Source organism: Hyposmocoma kahamanoa, unplaced genomic scaffold, assembly GCF_003589595.1.
Source record: "Hyposmocoma kahamanoa isolate Upper Pololo Valley unplaced genomic scaffold, ASM358959v1 217, whole genome shotgun sequence".
NCBI classification, from domain to species: Eukaryota; Metazoa; Arthropoda; class Insecta; order Lepidoptera; family Cosmopterigidae; genus Hyposmocoma; species Hyposmocoma kahamanoa.
The window spans coordinates 449,474-472,291 of record NW_020653738.1 but is presented as its reverse complement, the minus strand read 5'-3'; the positions used below and the strand labels follow the sequence as shown (position 1 = coordinate 472,291).

Here is a 22,818-nt window from a genome sequence, read left to right as displayed (position 1 = left end):
AAGTTGTATTTTTATTTTGTACTTGAATTATCTTTATCCTACCTCTTTTATTCCGAAGTTGTGATTTTTTCGGTTCACTCAAGCTTCACGTTTTTAATTTACATTGAGGGTTATGCAATACTGCATTTTTGGTGAAAGTTTATTATTAATCTTTTCGGATTCAGTTGTCCAGTCTTTAAATTATAAGACGAGTTAAAAACATAAATAATTTTTTAGAATAAGTACTGTTTTTACGTCTCATCCCGATTTACAATAATGTTACACTTCGCACGAGCAAGACCGCAAGACCTTCAAAGATAACATATTCAGTAAGTGCTTTAACAAATGTTACTTAGGACTAAGAAATACCAGCTGTCTTGAGACAAATCTAGCTATCTAACGCATCTGGACATTTAGCAATAGCAAGATTAAGCCCAGTTGCCTCGACAATTAAATCACTTTACGGCCCACACAGACACAGAACACAGACCTGTCGGCAGTCGATCCACAGTCAGTGTTTCGTTGGTCGTTTCTTTGGAAGTGTAATTTTAGAATATCCGTTCCCTACATGGACGAAAGTCCAAATGTGTTCAGTACCGCTGTGGATACTTTGTAGTGCGGTTCAGTGATAGTGTTTTATTTTTCTATGAACATTGTGTCGCGCGAGCGCTTGGCAATTTATCTGCTGAATAGTGTCAAAGGTTGCAGACAATTTTAGTTGTTACTTCGTCTTCTTGTCTTGTATTTTAGTGCTTTTGCATGTACGTTCACTGCGAGAATTTCAGCATTCTCGATATCTATTTGTACACTTTTATAACTATATCGGATAAATTGTTATAGCTGTAAGTATCAATATAAAGTTAAGATTTTTAGCAAATCTGGGTTTGTTGCTCTTTACTAACTTACTTAAACATCATTAACTTCGCCAAGTTATTTAATCTTAGGGATCTAATAGGTGATATACGGATAACTGAAAAGAGCACTGAAATATTTCCAAATATCACAGAACAAATTATATTAGAAGACATGCTGTCTGACATGACACCAAAAGGTTACACACCAAATTATTACAAATAAGAAAATAAGGGTCTAATGACAAATAAGGAAATAACAAAAATGAAAACTAGCGATTGACTACCACTAGAACACTATTACAGAGCGATTAAAGGGTTCGAGGTACTCCATTATCACATTGATAAGTTTATTGATACTTACTAAACATGCATGACTAATTTCTTACAAAATCCTTATTAGAATTCTACAAAATGTGAGCGATATTTTTTTCTAGATGGCGGTTTGATTAAGGCGATGTATGTAAACAAAAAGCGTAAACACCAAGCCGAGTGACTCACGATGACGAAGTTTTCATTATCATATCACAACCACAAGAAACGTTAGTTGCAATCCGACACTCAGCGCAAATTCTCGCTTGCATCTTAGCACGTTTTTTACGCGTATTCAATATAAATTGATTGCATTCGTAATTTTTATCAAGGTCGTGTCGTCGAGTGAACGCGCGTGACACACTTTTAGTATAGCGAACGGAATATTTCACGTATTTCCCCAACTACGAGAACAAAGAGACTTATTTTATGATTATTATTTAACACTTTCTAACGATCGAAGCACCAGCCTGTTGATCCAAACACGTGAGAAGTGGTTCATACGTTAGAACGGGAGGATGCGAGCGTTCGCCGCGTGGGTGTGTTGAAAATTGAATAAAAAATGATTAAAAGGAACGGCGATAATGTATTTGCGATCGCGTCGAACAACAATCAGTGTCAGGGCGCGAGGAGCGCCGTCTCGCTCTGTCCCGGCGGCGCGGCGGGCGGTAGCGGCGCAGCCAGCACGAGGATCCCGCGAGCCACTGCCGCGAGAATGACGCCTCCCGACACGCATCACAACACTAAAGAGGCGAATATTGCGCTCTCGACTTACGTGGAAAAATGGAAAAACAGATACGAAGATGCCGAAAGAAAACACAGGACACACCTTATAAAATCAGAAAAAGGTAAGTCTCATTCATTTAACACTAGAAGACTGAATAGTTTTAAGTTTTTGTGATTTATTGTGATTGCAACTGCGCATGCTCGGTACCTTCGTTTCGTATGCAGACGAAAACACAAGTGGAAATCTAGAAATCCTATTCACGTATTTGTCGGATTATGACAGATGATAACCTGTTGCACACCATATTAAATATTCTTAAACTTTTTGCATCGTTTGCACATGTTCGCAAAGTTTTTAATTTTATGCGTAGTAAACTAACTTAACGGTTTGTAACTTCAGTTTTTGAATGGAAGACTTGAACTATACATAGTTATTGCTGTCAGGCTAAAAACCAGTTATCGAACTGCGCAATACACAACACAAATTAGTAGCTTGCTTTGTCGTAAGGAGTATGTTCAAGAGAAAGGAACATAAATATGAAAATAACCAAATACGTACGCGTTTTAAGGCTGAGACTTTTGGGGATGTTATTGATTTTTCTCTGTACATCACTATTTTTGTTTGTTGCAAGTTTGTCGTCTATTTATCGAAATGTCAGATTTGTTTATTAAATTGGTCCATAGTTTTCTTCAAAGAGAATGTAATCAGTACATTATTGTAGGTTTTCTTTTATTTCGAAGCATTTGAAAATATGTTTATTAAGGCAAGTTTAAGGCAGTTAATGATTTTTACTCGTTTTTACAATATAACACACAAGTGTATAACACATAAGTCAAGACCTAATTAATTTTAAGCATAATTTCTGAGTTATTGCAATCTAAAATATTTCATTATATTGCTACGTTTTCTAATTATATGGTTGAAAGTATATGTTGCAACACAAATAGATTAATTGCTTAAAAATTTAAGTATCTTAACTTATATAGATTTCAAATATATATTTAATAATAATATATATAATAATATATATTATTATTATAATATAGTATATATTATAATAATACTACTGCACCTACTACATTTTAAGATAATATAAAAGAGAATATCCTTATTTGCCTGAGTACAGTAATTATACAAATCTTAAGTATAGTCATATACATGATATTCAACCTGCAAGCAAATGTTATTTTGGAATTTCAAGTTTGGTATCTTCAGTAAATTGCATTGCAAATTAATACAAATTAGTATTAAATACAAATTAACATTCTTTATGCAACACGACAAAATACATTTTGTCAACTATATGATATTATAGGAAATGAAACTATTATTCCGGATTTAAATCGCGTATATTTGTTTTTTCAAACAAACCGACGTTTTGGGCCCTTTACAGGTCCCATGGTCACGGTTGACTGAGATGGTACAGTCTTCAACCAGTTATGTCTAATATTAATGCAAACCACCCTATTTTTTCACTATAGTTACAATAGTTATTAATTAAATACCTTATTTAAATCCGGAAAAATAGTTTCATTTCCTGTGTAACAATCGCGAAAACCTAAGAACTCGATATATGATATTATGTTTTGTTTAGAGATGTGTGCTTATATATGTTTACCTTAGATGTTGTGGACCGAATTTGATGAATCTTTCATTTGTTGGAATAGAAAAAGATCAGAAGTCCCTTTAAAATTTTGAGAAAATATTCTATCCGGAAGGATGGTCACTTAGGGGATTATACATTTTACTGGATTACATTTTATTTTACATTATACATTTTATATATTACAGTTTACTGGATTTCACCCATTATCCGTTAACCAATTTCAATAAAACTAGGCAAATAGATGTTATTTGAGTAACCTTTGAGGTGGGTTTTTTAAATTTGTAATTTTATCGAGATATTACATATGTAGTAGATAGATAGACTTTATGTACTGCCTTGACAGCTTATTTACATAGGATCTACTAAAACTAGTACCATAATTATTATTATATTGAACCATTTAAAAATAACAATTTTTTATAAGAAAAGGAACGTATAACTATTTAAAATAAATAGTTTTGGAAGTCATGGCATGCTGGCTCAGCATAAACGTCACAGTTTCCCACGACTCTGGCATTTTGCTTAAACTAAACTGTTTCCGTGGCCTAATGGTTACCATGCTGGACTGCCACACAGAAGTTCTGGGTTCGATTCTCAGGCCGGGAGAAGTGTGTGTATTGGCCTACGTTTATTATTCTCGTGAGTTTGGGTGTAATTTGTGGATGTCTATGTGTGGTCCATGGCACCTGTGACACAGGTTTTCTCTAGTGCGGGGTTATGAGTGTGTTACGTTATTATTATTGTTATTATTAACCACATTAAAAGATTGTTTGTTGAAGTCTTTCTGTCTCTCCATATTATGCATCTATATTTGTTCTATAAAAAGCTGTTAATTTACTATTTTTTCTATGACCAAACTGTTTGAGTTTATCATATTCCCTCAATATGGATATGTAAAATAATGCATATTGTGAATTGCATTGTACGCAGGAAGTAATATACAATTAGCAGAGAACAGAATGACGTTTATTACAAAAGCAAGAGCATTTTTTTTAACATAAGAGAGTGTTAAGAAACCAATTTTTATTATTAGGCATTTGTCTTATTATTAATTACGCAATGAACTCTTACAGGTGTAATGATACAATTATGAGAAACCCCAGTAACAATAAAATTGCAGTGAAATAAAGAGGAAATCACAAATAATATCAGACATAATAATGAATCATGGACAGTCCAGTACGTACGTAGATATGAGCGTGTGAGTGACATATGTAATACACTTGACTCATTTTAGTTAAATACAGACAAAGAGAATGAAACTAACTACGTTTTCCTGGAAAAGTATTGAGTAATTTTGCTTATGCCATTTTCTATTGAAGCATGATGTGCCCAACCTGACTGGACAGACTGGCCGAGCCTAAAATGTATAACCACGATTTCATGGTCAGGCCTTTACATTTTTTTGATGAAATGAAGTTTAATAGGTTCTATTTAGCCATAATGCAAAAGTATGCAAAATCAATGCTCTGTATACATACACTAACATTTTTTTTTTAATAATCAGCTATTCAGCAATTTAGTACAATGTGAGTTAATGTGGCAATTACAAGCAATAGGAACTTTGAAATACATTGTTTTAGATATAAATATATTTTCTATAATAAGTCTATTTGACTGTTTTTGTGTGTGGGTTTAGTTTCTATCTATGGATAGTGCAGGCTGCTTGTTAAAAATTATAAACTGTATGTACTTTAGTTATAAAAGGATGAAACTAAAAAAAATATTTTTTTACGAAACTGATAAAATTGATTTAATATAACTGTTTTATAAAAAAAAACCCGACCTTACATGTTCGAGAAATCGCTTAACATCAGGTGAGATTGTGGCCAAGCGTGTGTCTATTATATATAAAAAAAAAAAAAAAAATTTACATCTATTTGCCAAGTTGAAGTCAAAGTGCGCGGAACCGGGTTCGTGTCCTAGTTTGCCACCCTTAGAGGTGGAATATTTTCTTCAAATTTAAATGGGATCAATACTGAGGCACCCTCTTTCTAACAAAAAAAGAATAATCGAAATCGGTTGAAAAAAATTAAAAAATACAGACGAATGGAGAATCTTTTTTTTAAGTCGGTTAAAAAATAACTTACGTCGCACCATGCAAATACGCTATTTGGTTGGTGATATGTGACAAGATTTTATTTTTATTTATTTTAAACAACGATTCATGAGTTTTATTTTATACGTTTTTAAAATTTTTTTGTCATTGTTAGGGTGGCCATACATGGCCTGCTCGAGCAGTTAGCCAATGATCAACATACACGGATCGCTCTTGCAGTCATAGTCAACAGCTTGAGGCTGTTATTGATAACTGCTCAACAAGTCACAATTTCAATTTCATTCAAATCAGTAGCAACATGGATTTTGAGTAAGAAGCACTACACTGATACTTTTGCTCAGACGACGACGGCGGCGGAGGTAACTGCGCGAGAGCAGTCGACAGCTCGAGCAGTCAGTGTAAGCCTGGCGACTGCACGATGAAATTTCACCGCGCTGCAATCCGCCCGAAGCAGTCGCAACTGCTCAAGCGGTTTGGTGTATGTGTGTACGTAGAAGACTGTAGTTTGCTATGTGATCGCAGCTTCGCCCGTATATGGCCGGCCTTACTTTATTATTGTGGGTGCTATATGTACAGCATAATCTGTAGACGATCTTTGGATTTCCTAATGCTCCCGGATACTAATATCTATGTCTAGTAATTATTACATTTATCTTATCATCTACATATTATATTTTGAGTTCAGAACTAAGTAGGTACTTTATTGTTGTTTTGAACTTTAAAACTATTTTGTACTTACCAAGCAAATTAACAAAAATATTCAGCCATTACCGCCGACTGACTGTGAACAGAGTTAAAAGGGTCCATCAATTGGTCCTATTACCAGTAGATCTATATCCTGTTTAACTTTTCCAAAAATGTCACTTGTGACTTCAATATTATACACAAACTTTACTACCTAGGTATAACATATTTTCAATCTAGTTTAGCCGGTTTTACCTTTCAACCGTTGATATAGTTTGCGAGATTCCCGTGAACGAATGTCATTATCCATTGCCCCAGAAATTCTATTCGTGACGGAGACTTATGCAATATTGCCATGATAAGCAGATAAGAGCTTTTTATCTTAATTTACGAATGACAAAACTGTTTATTTTGCTAAAAAGAATAAATGAATAAACTATAATTTTAAACAAATCCTAGTTTTTCGATTAAGATCATACCATGCCGTAATAGTACATTGTGTATTAAAGGCTGTAAATAAGGAATTACGAACGAGATGTCGAAAACTGAGGGTTTTCGAAGTCGAGATTCGTAATTCCCGTGCTGCGCCGTGCAAGTGTGATTGCATGGTCCTATGACCAGTGATTTTTTCTTTTCACATGACTACGGCCGTAATGAGAACAAAAAAGCGCCCGAGGGTTTTATTTGGGGTATTATCGTCAAGTTAGCCTGCATGCAACCATACTATTTATGTGCAAGTGTAATGAAAAACGTTGTGTTACACGGGCGGTATGGGAATTACGAACATCGACTCCAAAAGGCCTCAGCCTTCGACATCGGGCTTCTAATAGTTCATCAACTGCCTCCGTGGCCGAACGGTTACCATGCCGGACTGCCACGCAGAGATCCCAGGTTCGATTCCCGGGCCGAGAGAAATAGTTGTATGTCCTACAATTATTTCTCTTGTGAGTTTGGGTGTAATTTGTGGTTGTCTATGTGTGTGTCCATGGCACCCGCGACACAGGGTTTCCCTAGTGCGGGGCTATGTTGAGTGTGTGCGTGAGTGTGTGCGTGTGTGTGTGTGCGTAATAGTTACGGTCTTTAGTTATACAAAACTTATTCGTACTTGATGGCAGTTTGTTTTTAAATGATGCTCTTGTCCCTTGTACGGTAAGCGGAGAAACGAAATACGTTACGTTTTCTTATAAAGTCATTGTGATATCATTTTCATTTTCCTTTACACAACTGTAAAGAAAGTTTCATTGCAAATGTAAAGAAAAGTGTCTATGTTAATTCGTCGACACGGAAGTTTTACATTCATATATATATAAAAGCGAAAAAGAGGTAGCACGTTTCGTGTGGCGCGACGCTTCGAACGGAAGTGACACGCGCATTGTCTTTTTCGCTCTTATGGCATGGACATAAAGTTTTTTTTACCGTCTCGAGCCCATTCGGCGTTAATGTGGCGATTCCCTAATTCAACAGTCTTTAAAAAATACAAAATAAACCGGGAGTCCTAATACAAAATCACAAATTCATTTACCCACCCCAACAGATAAAACTAAGAAAAACACATGGTGACAACCCTGCGGTATTACGTAATATATGTATAGACGAAAGTGGCATTTCGCGACATTTCAAAGGCGATATCCCGCTGTATGTTCTTTACACTGTGGCCATACATAGGGGGAACGCTGCCAGCATCTTGGGTACCTTAAGCGGCAAACTATACGCTTCTACTTCTATAATAAGATTCCAAGGTTTAAAAGTGTATTTCTTCTACGTACTTCGATGACAAAAATCTGTGGTAGAGACGCGTTTAGCTCTTGCAGGTTGTTTCAACTAATGATGTTTGTTTTGTATTCATACAGAGGGCGAAGAAGAAAAGTATCTAATTTCATGTAGTTTTTAACCGACTTTAAAAAAGGAGGAGGTTCCCAATTCGACTGTATGTTCTTTTTTCTTTTTTTTGTATGTATGTTACGCGATAACTAAAAAAAAGAACATTAGTATATTGTAAAGCACTTATTGAATACAGAGGTTTTCTTGTCTTTGGAGGTAAGTTTGTGTATATTTTTTCCAAAATGATTGGTTCAACACTTTCACCGTTACGTGAAACCAAGCAAGCAAAAGCATTTGAGGTTGTATCGAGTCTTAGGATCGTATTCCAGAACTCTACTCAATAATCAAGTCAAGACTTGAGTATTGCAGTGAGCACTGAAAATCATACTCAAGTCCTTGCCATTAGGAGCGTATTTAGCGTATTTCCAGTGCTTGAAATCATACTCAAGTCTGCTCAAATCCTGACTTGAGCATTGAGTAGAGTTCTAGAATACGACCCTAAGACATCAATATTAATCTTTTCTAAACTTGTACTTAAATATTATTGCCACCTATTCTAAAGTGTGAAATTAAGTTCTTCACTACTCATTTTACACTTTTAAAATTTAATTTATTCGTATTTTAGTCCTTCGGCCAACTACTGCCAACAAATTCAATTCATTAAAATTTTCAATTAATAGCATTGACTTACAATTATATGGACGTCGGGTCCGCGCTCAAAAGTGTCCGAACTTATAGGGCGTTAAAATCGTATACAGAGCGTCATTCACGCTCTAGTCTTCGTTTGTTCGACTGACAGCGAAGCAAGCAAAATTAGACAGTACTGCGATGACATTACAATTTAAATTCCACGTTTTAGCTTTTTCTCTTTTCCTTTACATGTCACTACGTTTAAATAGGTTGACTTGGGACATTTTTTTCGTGGTTTTTGTATTAGACCCGTCGTCCATTAATTTGTAAGTCAATGATTAATAGACAATAATTTGCAATTGGAACGTTAAATGGATTTTAATAGTAAGGTCATTCACGAGAAAAGAAAAATCCCTAGGAGAATCACGGGAAGAAATAATTGCCCACGGTCCATCCAGGTGAACATGGGTGAGCCACGGTAAGAAATAATTACCCGTGGTCCACACAGGTGAACCAGACAGGTGTTCCACGGGCAAGAAGTGGGAAATTTTAAATCGAGCTAAGATAGTATTCGACTCTTAAAGCTACTGATAATGAACCCAACCCAACTGCTCTAGGACCTCTGACATAAGCAAAGATTTCAATAACTATGTTAGTACTGCTGCTTTTACGTAAAAAGATAGTACAGATGATTTATCTTCATTCCAGCGAAGCGCGAGCACGATGATCTCCTGCGCCGCTACAACATCCTCGTCGAGGAACACAAACACGTGGAGAGTGAGCTCGCCGACCGCGAACGGGAGCTGAACAAGCTCAGACATGTCTCGGAGAAGCTGTTTCATGAGTACCAGCAGCTCAAGCACCAGAGCGAGATCGATGCAGAACTTATGCAAAAGTACGTAAATCGCGATTTCTAAGGCCTGTTTACATGACTCAGTTACACTGAAAAAAAAAAACTCGCGTTAGTCAAATGCGCGTTTGTAGAATTTAACCTGTAATACGAGGATAGATAATGTCGTTCAAGTTTAGGGCAAATTAGTCGACACCATAAATTGATACTAATGTAGGTACCACCAAACCGTATATTTACGTACGTCCACGTTGCCTATTTCTGCCGCAAAGCAGTAATGTAAGATTACTGTGTTTCGGTTTTGAAGGGTCAGGGTGCTGGTGAAATCACAGGTACATAGAACTTGTGTCGCAGGGGCAGTGTCTCTCAGATCTTTGAGATTTAAAACTCTGAGTGGCACTGCAACAATTAGAATAGAATAGAATGAATAGAACATTAAATTTATTCTCACTAGTTCGACCGTCGAACTAGTGAGAGTATTTGTTCTCACTTGTTCGATTTCTTAGTTCGATCCGTTAACTTATTATTCTTTTGAGATACAAAAACTACAAATATGTGTGATATGTGTAATAAAGATCACAAATACATACATTGCATAAATATAAAAATTAAAATCGCTTGTATAGGTATAATAAATGATACATTTATTATATAACACCACAACACAATAATAAACAGTAAAAAATAAAAAGTAAAAAAATAAAAATAAAACAGAACTAAATTAAAACTAAAACAAACTAAATTAAAACAAACAGAAAATGAATAACAAAAAAGAAAACTAAATAAAATTAATTAAAAATAAAATCTTAGCAATAAATAATTATGCGACCACAAAGCTGGTCAACATTATTGTTGTACTAAGTAGATGTCATGTGTGCGGCTGTTGCGTATGTAATAGGATCCACTCAGCTAATGTCACCGCCGGGACAGGCGTGTCGCTTACCACCAGGCGTACGACTTGTTCATCCCGTCATTTGATATAATAAAAAAAGGTTTTCGTTTTGACCGTGCCTTATGTGCGTCGTTTAACAAACAAATACTAAGTTCAATATAAATAATGAACCCTACAGGAAAATTTACAGGAAATAACTGTGTTGCAATTACTTTACACTATTTACTAACAATAACTATGTTGCAATTAATTAAATAAATACCACATGTTCTTTACAGAGCGTTGATCTCTTGTGGAACTTGTTATTGTTTTAAAACTCAGAATTTTTACGCATAATTATTACGTACAAAATTATTATTGATAGCATGACACACTTTTTGTCCAGTAGTTATGATTCAAATTAAAAATTAATATTTGGCTGGAAGAGAACTTTTCATAATTAAAATCACCCTTGTGCCCGCTCCTACTACTTGTCTATGCCAACACCCGAGTGCCCCTTTCACACCGCCGCTGGCAGTCGCCATGTTTATTTTTATGATCGATCGTTCTCGATTCAAATCGATAACTATCTTCGACAAAATGGCTATGTTGAAATAGTGATAAGCTGCAACACTTATTTTATTGAATATCATGATGTTTGATATTCAATCATTTTTGTGAAATTATTTCATAATTATTAATACAAAGATCGAACACTTACAAAAAATTCCTTCGATCCGCTAAGCCATGGCTTAATTGGCGTAGCGTCTGTCACGGTTTGCTGGAAGACGTTGGTTCGATTCCAGCCGGACCGAAGGAATTTTTCTAGTGGACCTAATGAATTTTTCTATGCGCTTGTTGCGGATCTTTGTTTTTTTTAAACAACTTTTTTGACGTAGCGCCATCTGTGAAAAATCCATTTCTTCACTCAGCCTCCACTAGCTGAGATTGAACAAAGGTCGAACACTTTGAAAACATTCCTTCAATCCAATTGGACACGAACCAGGGTCTGTTGTCTCACCGTGACTAAGGAATTTTTCTTTTAGTTTGTTCTATCTTAATATTTTAAGCTTTCAAAAGTCAACGTTCCAAACTCCAGAGTCAAAAGCTGAACGTGCTTAACTAAATTTGATTGGTAGGCATTTAAATTTCACCTTGAACGCCAGGCAGTAACCGGTAGTAAACGAGAAACGTGTTAAACTGCAATTACCGAAATCGGTTTGCTCTTTTGCGTGGCAGTAACATGACCTATTAAAGGGTCATTATGCTGGTCACAAATTCATTTAAGTCTATGTATTCCATTGTATAATAAACTAGAATTCGTATATATTGATCTTTTACAAACTGGACCCCAGAGTGTCTTTGAGAGATAAGTTTAAAGACATTAAAATTCTTACACTAACCTCACAGTACATTTATGAAAATGTTATGTAAGTGTAGGAAATGAAACTATTTTTCCGGATTTAAATCGCATACATTTGTTTTTTCAAACAAACCAACGTTTCGGGCCCTTTACAGGTCCCATGGTCACGGTTGACTGAGGTGGTACAGTATTCAACCAGTTACGTCTAATATTAATACAAACCACCCAATTTTTTCACTATAGTTACAAAAGTTATTAATTAAATATACATAATTTTTAATTTACTAAGAAACATTCCAATGTACGCTACATTATGTTATACAAATTATTTTATTTTAACAATAGTAATTTTTATTAAGTTAAATTTATTATTAATTAATAATGGCAATTAGAATAAATTAAAGCATATTAATTAGTCCTGCAGTCTTATGTTTGTTTGGGATTTTTCATCAGAGGAAATACTGGATCCCAAACTGGTGGTACGGAGAAACCGTCTTCCCAATTGAAATTAGAATGTTTTTTTTTATTTCAATGGCCTCTCGCAGCATCCTGGGTAGATAACGAACATCTTTTGCAAGGACCTGGGGTTTGTCAAACTTCATTGAATGTATAGATCTTAGGTAGTAGGTATGTCCCTGACATGCATAAACTACTGCAAACCAGTAATAATCCACCTATACTAGCTATTATATTATATTGCAGTCTCCGCGTTTTGAGGAACTATGAATTATAGAAAACGCTCCACTGCTACGCACGAAACCCACCCTAAATAGAGTCTACATCTGTGATTTAAGATCGACGATTAAAACTATATCACAAAATACAGAAAAATGTCTTACCATGGAGGCATTTCGGGTCATGTAGAGTTTTTGGTGATAGACACTTACATAAGCATATCTACATAAACTTCGCGCCATTTTCCCATTGGGGTAGACCTTAGCTTAAGCGGCGAAGGAAAACATCGTAATGAAATATTTATAACGTAAGAGAGTTCACAAACTTGTCATCGTGAATAGGGATGCACGATTTTTTGCTTTGAATCGATTTTTTGGATCGTAATGGATCATTTGCCTTTGAATTGATCCACGGATCGGATCGTATGCTCTTGAATCGACCTCATAAAAATCGTTTCAAAATGAATTTCGATAAAAAAATCATTTTGACAGCCTTTTTGGCTTCGGTCGGTTACGACTTTCACTTAGAGTGATATTAGACGGGGAAAAGATGTTCAAACGGCACAAAAGTAGCGACAATCGCCAAATATTGTGGACTTATTGTACTTAGAAGTCGTCAAACTGCTTTTCTTGCAGGCCAATATGAAATACGGCTTCAGAAAGGCACTGTTTTGTTTCAATTATGAATACGACCTAAACGATTCGCTTTAATGCTGAATCTATTTACTTAAAAATCGCATAGAAATGAATTTTTACAAAATATACAGGTCAGTCGATCTTCATAAAATCGAATCGACATGTGGAAAGTATGATGTTGACATTGGATTGATGGTAACGGATCTTGTGTTATAATTTTAGGGTAATGCAACAGGCTGGAGAATGGTACAAACAGAACAAGCAACTAAAGAGACGTAGCACGGTACTGCTGAGCCAGCTGCCTGCTCGGGCAGATATCGAACTCGACTGCACGGACACAGGTGAGAACGATTATGGCTTCATGCATTGTATTTGTAACCGACTTTAAAATAACCTTCAGTATAGAGTACTAAAAAAACCAATCTCAAAAGTTCTTCCTCAACAATTTGAATTGAAATGGGACCAATACGAGTATATATATATATATATATATATATACCCTCTTTCTAACAAAAAAATAATCATCAAAATCGAGTCACAAATGCGTAAGTAAGTAAATCGAGTAACATACATACAAAAAAATAGAGACGGATTGAGAATCTCTTCCTTTTTCATAATCGGTTAAGAAAAGAAGATTCTCAAATTCGACCGTATTTTTTTGTTTTTTATTTCGGTGTACTAAAGACTATAGTCCAATCACCTTGGTTCGTAAGAGCCCAGGAAATACATGACTATCTTGAAATGCCAACTATCAAACCGGAGATACTGCCACGTAAAGAAAAGCATAAGTCTTGATTATCACTACATACAAATGTATTGGCAAGATCTCTGGATGACGAAAAGCATCTAGGTGGCTTGAGTCGTTTGAAAAAGTAAACAATATTGGAAAGTTGAATCAGTAGAATACAATCAGCCATTTAATGGACAAGGGAGAAAAGAGTCACATGCCTCTTTATTCCAAACGACATAAAACTATAGGACAGATTTGTTTACGGTTCAAGGAATGATCGCAGATGGATACAAAATAAATAGAAAAAAAATCGGTGATTTATTTGTGTTGGACAGGGGGTACCTCAGTAATGTTCCTATTCAATTTGAAGAAAATATTCCACCTCTAAGGGTGGCAAATTGGAAAATAAAGTCGGTTTGAACAATTTGTATTAACCGATTTCAATAAAACTTGGCAAATGGATATAATCTCCAGTACAGAGTACTAAAAAAACCGACCTCAAAAGTACGTGGAATTACGTTTGTTTGCTAAGTTTTATTGAAATATCCCCTAGTTCGCCACTATACAGGACTTGACCCTGGAGATAATAAAAATAGGTTCTCACTACGACACTACTCAAAGTATTAGGGGTTAAAGTATGAAATTGCCGTTTTATTGCAATAGGTTCTTTGAATTTTCATAGAATCTTCATGGTTTGAGGTTTTCGAATGAAACTTTTTCAAATGGTTTCTGTGATTTTTTTTTTTTTGAATTTGAAACATTTGAATATCGACTTTCAATTGTTTTTGTTATTCAATTTAGACAAGAAAGATGGATACTGCGAAAATTCGAGTGATTTTTGAATACGAGTTCCGACGCGGAACTAACGCGGCAGAAACAGCCCGCAATATCAATGCTGCGTTTGGAGAGGGGTCTACTAATGAACGCACCGTGCGATTTTGGTTTAAACGCTTTCGTGATGGAAATTTCGACTTAAAGAACGAGGCACGAGGAAGACCGCCCACACAGGTGAATAACGATGAATTAAGAGAGATAGTGGAAGCCGATCCTAGTCAAACTACCCAGGAATTAGCGGCATGGTTTAACGTTACCTTACCCACAATATTGACTCACTTGCGTCAAATCAATAAAATAAAAAAATACGAAAAATGGGTGCCTCATGATTTGACTGATCTGCAGAAAGAAACGCGTGTTGAAACTTGTGTTGCCTTGTTGAACCGGTACAGAAATGAAGGAATATTGGATCGAATTGTAACATGTGATGAAAAGTGGATTCTTTATGATAACCGGAAAAGAAAAATGCAATGGCTGACCCCAGGTCAAATGCCACAACAGTGTCCTAAAGCAAAACTTACCAATAAAAAGGTAATGGTAACTGTTTGGTGGTCTCAGCATGGTGTTATTCACTATAGTTTTCTCCGATCTGGTCAAGCAATAACGGCAGATGTCTATTGTGCCGAACTCCGAACCATGTTGACAAAACTAGCAGTAAAACAGCCCCGACTCATGAATCGATCTTCACCATTATTGCTCCACGACAACGCGAGACCTCACACAGCACGAGAAACCATTTTGACCCTTCAGGAACTGCAGTTAGAAACCATTCGTCATCCTCCGTATTCACCAGACCTTGCTCCAACGGACTACCATTTTTTTCGTGATTTGGACAATTATCTACGTGACAAGAAGTTTTCTTCCCAGGAGGCAGTACAAAATGCTTTCACACAGTTTGTGCAGTCTAGATCGTCGGAGTTCTATCGCAAAGGCATTAATAACCTTCCCATTAGATGGCAGCAATGTATACATAATAATGGCAACTATTTTGATTAAATATTTGTTAAAAATTTAAAAATAAACAATTTAGATTTTCAGTACAAATCGGCAATTTCATACTTTAACCCCTATTATATCGAGAGAAAAACGCCTTGAATTGGAGAAATAGCAAAATCAACTAAATAGTTGCTAAAAGTAATTGCTCCTAAATTAAAGTCAGGCGCTATTTATAAAAATGAAACTTCATGCGTGAACAGCCACCCTTTGAGGTGGTTGATTTTCTTCAAAATAAAATGGGACCACTATGGAATTACCCCCTTTCCAACAAAAAAAGAATCATGAAAATCGGTTCACAAATACCGGAGTTATCGCGTAACATACATACAAAAAAAAGAACATACAGTCGAATTGAGAACCTCCTCCTTTTTTGAAGTCGGTTAAAAATACGGGAGAAGCGCTGGCTGAATATAATTCTTCTCTAATACACATAGTGGAATAAAAATAATGGTACCATATTTCAACCTAATCTATTTTTGCCGCCAAGCAGTAATGTTACCGTTTTGAAGGGTAGCGGTGAAATTACAGGCACATGGGTCAACTTATCTCTCAGGGTGACAGGCGCAGTGGCAGTGCGCCTCAGATCTTAGCGATGTAAAGAGCTGAGTGGCAACTGTTATGGACAGGCGTATAGCTTAACATCAGGCGCACGATTTGTTCGTCCCGTCACTTGATTATATAAAAAAAAACTTCAAGGTCAAACTTGAGTCAAGCGCGAGGCAAGCTTGACACTTATTGAGATTTAAATGAAACTCTATGCCGTTTACAATAAGAACAGTCTACTCATGTGCTCTTGAATGTACGTGACAAAACAACTTAAGGAAAGAAATAATTTTAAATTTCCAGAAAAATATCTTCTTTCCTCATAAAATACAAATTGAGGTTATTTGATATTACTCGTACTAACATCATAAACCACAACTTTTGTTCCACGCTTTCAATAATTAATTTAATTTTAGTTTCATATAAAAATAAAAAGATTTAATGGTCGTGGCCGTGGTTAAGTGGCTTGCATATCGGTTTTCGTGGTATCGTCATATCTAGTTTTTTTTCTCATAACCATCTCATAATCATTAGGGAAACATAGACAAAAATTACACCCAAACTCACGAGAGAAATAAATGCAGGCCATACAAACATTTTTCCCGGCCCGGTAATCGAACCCGGGACGTCTCGGCGTGGTAGACCAACATGGTGACTATTCGGCCACGGAGACAGTCATTAATAAATCAATTTTAAAATTCATGAAAAGCCTCTTGTCGAGTAAAAGTTCATAAATCAAGTTATAATATAGGTTATCCGAAGGTAAGTCGTTTTGATGGTCTCATTGGTAGAGTGACTTGCACACCGGTGTTCCGGTTTTGAAGGGTAAGTAAGTGGTGAAATTACAGGCACATGGGACTTCTCAGCTTGTCCCAGGGTGACGAGGGCAGTGGCAGTGCCTCTCCGATCTTTGCGATTTAATGCTCTGAGTGGCACTGCAACTGTTATGAACAGGCGTGTCGCTTACAACCAGGCCTACGACTAGTTTGTCCCGTCACTTGGTATTATAAAAAAAACCAGATAGGTTAAAGAAAAACGCCGCATTTGGTAAAAACGTTAACAATTAAAATCCAAAATATTCAAGAACAATACAACACTTAAGCACAAATCATAAGAAACCTGCAAACCAGGGATTGCTTAAAAAAAATTAAAATTCAACTGAAAATTTTCAAATTCCAGCATCAGACACCAGTAGCAACGAAGAGGTGGAATTCCTGAAACAGCAAATAGCAGAGCTGACACAACAAGTGGCCTCTTTGCAGACGGAGGCCAACGCGGCCAAGTTGCATGAGTTCGAGGCCCACGAGATCAATGTGACCACTACACAGGTAATGTCATTGATATCGGATTGTGTTGACGCAGTAGGTGGTCAAGTCACTAAGGTCTGATTGAAGGCTGTTTAAGGTTCCTTCTGACCGTATTGCAGTCAGACTGGGTGGGAATCTCTCTGGAAGTAAAGTCTTCTGCTGTCGTCTTAATTCGGTCGACAATTATTGCCGATCTTGTTAACACCGGCTAGGAGAAAGCTAACTTGCTTGTTTCGCTCTTTGAACTCGCATTTTGATTTTCCGGGCAAAGTTTCAACCTACCTTGTATTTCCGTAATACCGGAGATTTGCATCCTTCAAAAAGAGATACTCAATAGTGACTCTGGTATACCAGTCGCAGTTTTATGATATTTGTGTGATACTTTGAGGACGGGATGTCCTGAAAAAGACCAGGTTAAAAGTCTAAGAATAAACGAGCATCATTGAAGAGACTGGTGCGAGTGGAGGAAGCGAAAGGAGTTTGTCAAGAGCGTAACGAATGGAGGTTCGAGGTCTCTGCCTACCCCAGTGGGTAACGGGCGCGATGGTCTGTACATTGACGACCTCGATGGCTCGTATAGCACTGTGGGCGTTAGATGAGGTCTCAGGCTCAACCAGTTTGGCAAAACGATTTTGCTAAATTGGTTCTGGTCTGGTTCGTTGCTCTGGTATTCGTAGAACAGAAAATTGCCTTTTTCAAGTAACAGACGTCGATGTCTGGCACATTCCCAAATAAAAGTATCTCCAATCCCTTTCCAGGAGCTAGAATCCGAGCGAGAGAAATGCCAAGCGCAAGAGAAGGAATTGGAGGAACTGAGAAGACAAATCGAGCGCCACAACCGCGTGTCGAAGCTGCTCATGGACGAGGTGTCCGCGCTGAAGAACAACGCCGACAAGGACAGGCAGATGGCCGAGACGTAAGTGCGAGACGATCCGTCGCAGTAGGAAGTGTTGGCCTTCGACTCACTGGCAACCTTGCAGCTACAAGTCCGAGGCGCTGTCGGCCAAGAAGCGCGTGCGCCAGCTGACGCACCAGTCGGCGCTGCTGATGGGCGAGCTGGAGCTGGACGAGCGCCTGCTGCTGGTGCTGGCCGAAGTGGACAGCCTCAAGCAGGCGCTGGACAGCCAGGCGCAGCGCCACCAGGACCAGCTCGAGGACTTGCAGGTCGGCAGCTACCCGGATCCCTTTCACAGGACAACAAATACTGTAGTGCTTAGTGGGCGTGGCACGTGTGCCAACAGTATGCGAAGTTCCGTGTACTTGAGCTCATTGCTCCATTTTCTTTTTGTAAAAAACCTTGAAAATCTATAAAATAGAAAAATGCCTTATTTCGCTACTTTGGAGTGCAAAAATGATCGTAGCACCTGTAATATTATTATCTGTGGTAGTGTCTCGTATCAACGTTAAGTTTTAATTAATTTTCAACTTTCTGTTTATCGTAATATTTTTTTGTTACAAGAAACAAAACTAACCCTTATACTCCTGCCGTATGGTCCCTTATTTTTTGGAGAACTAAGTAAATACCTTGAATTTTCTACGCTCGCAGTCGATAATTGGTCGTCGTCGTGCAGCTACGATCGCTAGATGGCAGCACTTTGATTAAAATTTCAAAATAAATATCAAAACTTGCAATAGCGTAAAGTTTAAATATATTAACAGTCCAGAATTTGTTGCTTCTTTTTAAATTAGAAGCTACAAGAAATCATTATCAAGATTTAGTGTTTGAAATTATATATGCGTGGGTTTTCGCGACAGCTGTTCTGGTACCAATCGAGGTTTAAGGCACTTTTTTTACGTGATCTCTTATCTTATATCTTAGTACCGTCCATCAAAACGTTATGAAAATTGTGCTTGCGTTTTTGTTACATCAGAATGATTATATTTATTAATTACAATTTTGTTCATAGTTGAAACTAGCAGAAAAACATGAAGACACAGACATACTTCTTTGGGAAGAGAAAATCAAATTGGCAGAGGAAGATGCACAGAAGGCTCTGGAACGCGCCGAAAAGGCCGAAAAAAAGGTCGCTGAGGCTGAGAAGCGGTTAGCAGAGTTTGAAAGAAAACCGCAGAAAAAGACTAGTCTTATGTCCAGGATAAGTTACTTTGAGAGTGGAGGGGAGAAGAAGGACGTCGAAGAAAAAGTAGAAATTCTGGGTTTGTATTTTTGATGTTTACAAAGCATACTTAAAATCGATAACGTTGTAAATCAGGAAGGCATAGATTATGTAAAAAAATAAATTCAATTAAATTTGACCAACTTCTGCTGTCTCGATTTTTTCTTCCGATGCAATGAAATAATCCCTACAAGAAACTGAGTCGATCAGCATTAAAATAAAATTTTGTCAATATGAATGACATTCATTCTGAAGAACAACTCACGCTTGACTGTCGAAATGTGTTGTTCATTTCCCTGAATCTCCCATGGTTTCGGATTTTCCCATACTATATCCCGTATGTCAATAAGTAATGTTTTATACTTACTCTTTTTGCAGCGCCACCATCAGAGCCAGCACAATTACCCCTTCCACCTCCCTCACCTCCGCCAACCGTCAGTACAGAATCGGCGTCTCCTCCACCCCCTCCCGCCGCCCCTCTGCCTCCTCCGCCCCCGCCGCCTCCCCCCATGAACCTCCCGCCCCCGCCCCCGCCGCCCCCTCCCGCGCCCGCGGTATTCTCTGCGGCGTCCACCGTCGAGGACATGGCGCAGATGTTGGCCAACAAACAGGGGACTTTGAAGAAAGCCAATAAACAGAACGGAGGTAAATATACGATATTCAGTTAGGTACAACAGCATATGGGGACACGATAGTGCCCCCGCCAAGTTCCTAATGTCTGTGTTCTGTGCTGTGTTCCTAATCTCAGTACCTGCAGAGCACTAAAAAAACTGACCTCAAAAATTCGTGGAATTACATCTATTTGCTAAGTTTTATTGACATCGGTTACCGGAAAGTGCGCGAAACCGGATTCAACCCCTAGTTTGCCACCCTTAGAGGTGGAATATTTTCTTCAAATTTAAATGGGACCACTAAGGGACCCTCTTTCTAACAAAACAAAAGAATCATCAAAAGCACAAAGTAAAAAGTTATCGCGTAACAAAAATAAAAAAAACTGATGAATTGAGAACTTCCTTATTTTTCAAGTTGGTTAAAAAAGGGATATTATTTTTTTTATTTAATAATTCTGTACGTGGTCTCAGGTGGAGCGATAGATGCAATAGTGGACCAAATAAAAGGCGGCAAGTTCCAGCTCAAGTCTCGCGAACAGAACTTTCTCGAACGGAAACCTAAAGAGGAACAACCTGAAGCCGTTAAAGAAATGCTCACGATCTTGGGAACGTTGAGAAAACGACGCAGCGTCAACCGACCAGGGTTCGTCGCGCAGGGAGAAGCTTGACGGTGAGCTACTTAAGTTTGGAAAATTTGTATGCGGTAGTACGAGTAAGATAGTCAGTACTAGGAGGTAGAAAAAGTCCCTTAAGGTGGTTTACCACTGGCAAGACGAGACGAGGATTGAAATTTGTATGACAAAATCTCAATTCTCTCCTAGCCCATCTTCAATGGAAATGGTCTGCATTGAGGAGGATAGGCGAGGCGAGAACTGAAATATTTATTTATGTAATATTCAACCGTATTGCTGCCTGCATAGAGGCTCGCGCTAGCCCGAGCTCGCGATGGCTTTTAATATCATTCGCGAGATTGAATTACGTGCGATTTAAGATTTTAAAAAATATGGTGTAATCTGATTTTTCTTCCGTTAACATATTTAATAATAATAATTTACGGAACATGTTACTTCATCCGCGTATTTATCGCTAGATTAATTGAACAGCGCTGAAACTTCACTACCCACAGTCACAGCGCGAGCTATCAATGGCAATTTTTGGTGGGAATAGGCCGGCGAGATTTCGATTCTTGTCTCTCCTCATCTCGTCTTGCCTCGCCGGTGGAAAACCACCCTTAGCCTCAAAAACTCCAAAAAACTATATTCTTGGTCTTAGTATTGGCACATCATCATCACCAACCCATATATACCATATATACAGGGTTAGGCCATAGTCCGCCACGCTGGCCCAATGCGGGTTGGGGAGAAACTCAGAGATGCGAGCCCTGATTCGAACCCACGACTTCTGCTTAAGAGGCGGTAGGTCAAACCGTTAGGCTACCACGTTGTTTTAGTATTGACATATTCAGGGGCAAAGTAATGCTTGTCCAAGCTGAGCAAATAGTACCACCGTAACGGTTTTCTCAAAACTTCCTTCAAACTCGTGAAAGGGAAATACTCAACATAGCCCTAGGCACTAGGGAAACCCTGTGTCACGTGTGCCGTGAACACACACATAGACAACCATAAATTACACCCAAACTCACGAGAAAAATAAATGTAGGCCATACAAATATTTCTCTATGCCTGGGAATCGAACCTGGGACCTCTGCGTGGCACTCTGGCATGGTAACCGTTCGAGGCAGGAGGAACCCATGGAGGCAGTTATTTATTTCTATTATTTCTTATTGATTTTATTTTTCTGTTCCGCAGGTTCCGACAACTTCAAAAGAGGCATTTTAGCTGTAAGTCATAGTCTTCCTATAAGATCTCGATTGAGCATTGCAAACTGGTGAGCGAGAACTTTAACGCACCGGACTGAACACTGTCAATTACGAATAGTACACAATTTATATAAAATTTTATACGTTGCATATGGACCAATTTAAAAAAACTTTATATCATAACATATCAGCAATTAATATTAAAATTGCATGTTTAAACGAATGTTATTCTTACGTTTTTGTACAAATGCGCACTTGCGTTCATATTTTTTTGTTAGTAAGGTATTCTGACCTAAATATGCTTGCTTAAACTGCAAGTCAGCGCTGGTTATCGCATGGGCCAAGTTCAGAACAGACAAACAATGCTGCCAATATATATTGTAAGTACATAGTATGTTGAAGTCACAATTACTTGACATATATTTAATGTTATGTGACAATAATTTAATTTAATTTAATTTTATATTTAAGATGTGATAAGATTCCAATACTCTAATTAGACTTTTTTTGTTACGAATATACAGTTTATATGAAGAATAAATACTAGAATCTCTGCACCATTTTATACACCCGGACACATAATTCGAGCCACCTCGCATTGTGGTCGTAATGGGCAAGCAAAATCAATCAAACATTTGGAGTATATTTTCATTACATTTTTTTTTATTTCGTATATTTGTTTTTCAAATATACGCGATTTAAATCCGGAAAAATAGGTTCATTACCTACAATCAAACATTGTTTATGTTAGGGCGCTTATTAATACTGAAAATGCGTGGTGGCTCGAATTATATGTCC

At 37.4% G+C, this 22,818-nt stretch overlaps 1 protein-coding gene across 2 annotated transcripts; it reads left to right on the top strand.

Annotated features, from left to right (window-relative positions):
* The first annotated feature begins 1,249 nt into the window (after positions 1-1,249).
* On the top strand, positions 1,250-22,165 carry LOC113227816 (actin cytoskeleton-regulatory complex protein PAN1-like). 2 transcript variants are annotated; one of them, XM_026460846.1, is made up of 11 exons: positions 1,250-1,990; positions 9,378-9,564; positions 13,286-13,404; positions 17,346-17,494; positions 18,232-18,389; positions 18,454-18,534; positions 18,589-18,637; positions 19,381-19,630; positions 19,969-20,235; positions 20,673-20,871; positions 22,010-22,165. In XM_026460846.1, exons 1-10 carry the CDS (start codon positions 1,705-1,707, stop codon positions 20,867-20,869), a joined length of 1,743 nt encoding a protein of 580 aa, XP_026316631.1. In that variant the 5' UTR covers positions 1,250-1,704; the 3' UTR covers positions 20,870-20,871; positions 22,010-22,165. The 2 variants fall into 2 exon arrangements, with proteins under 2 accessions (XP_026316631.1, XP_026316630.1); XM_026460845.1 differs by having other exon boundaries at positions 1,256-1,990; positions 18,454-18,637.
* Positions 22,166-22,818: the final 653 nt, after the last annotated feature.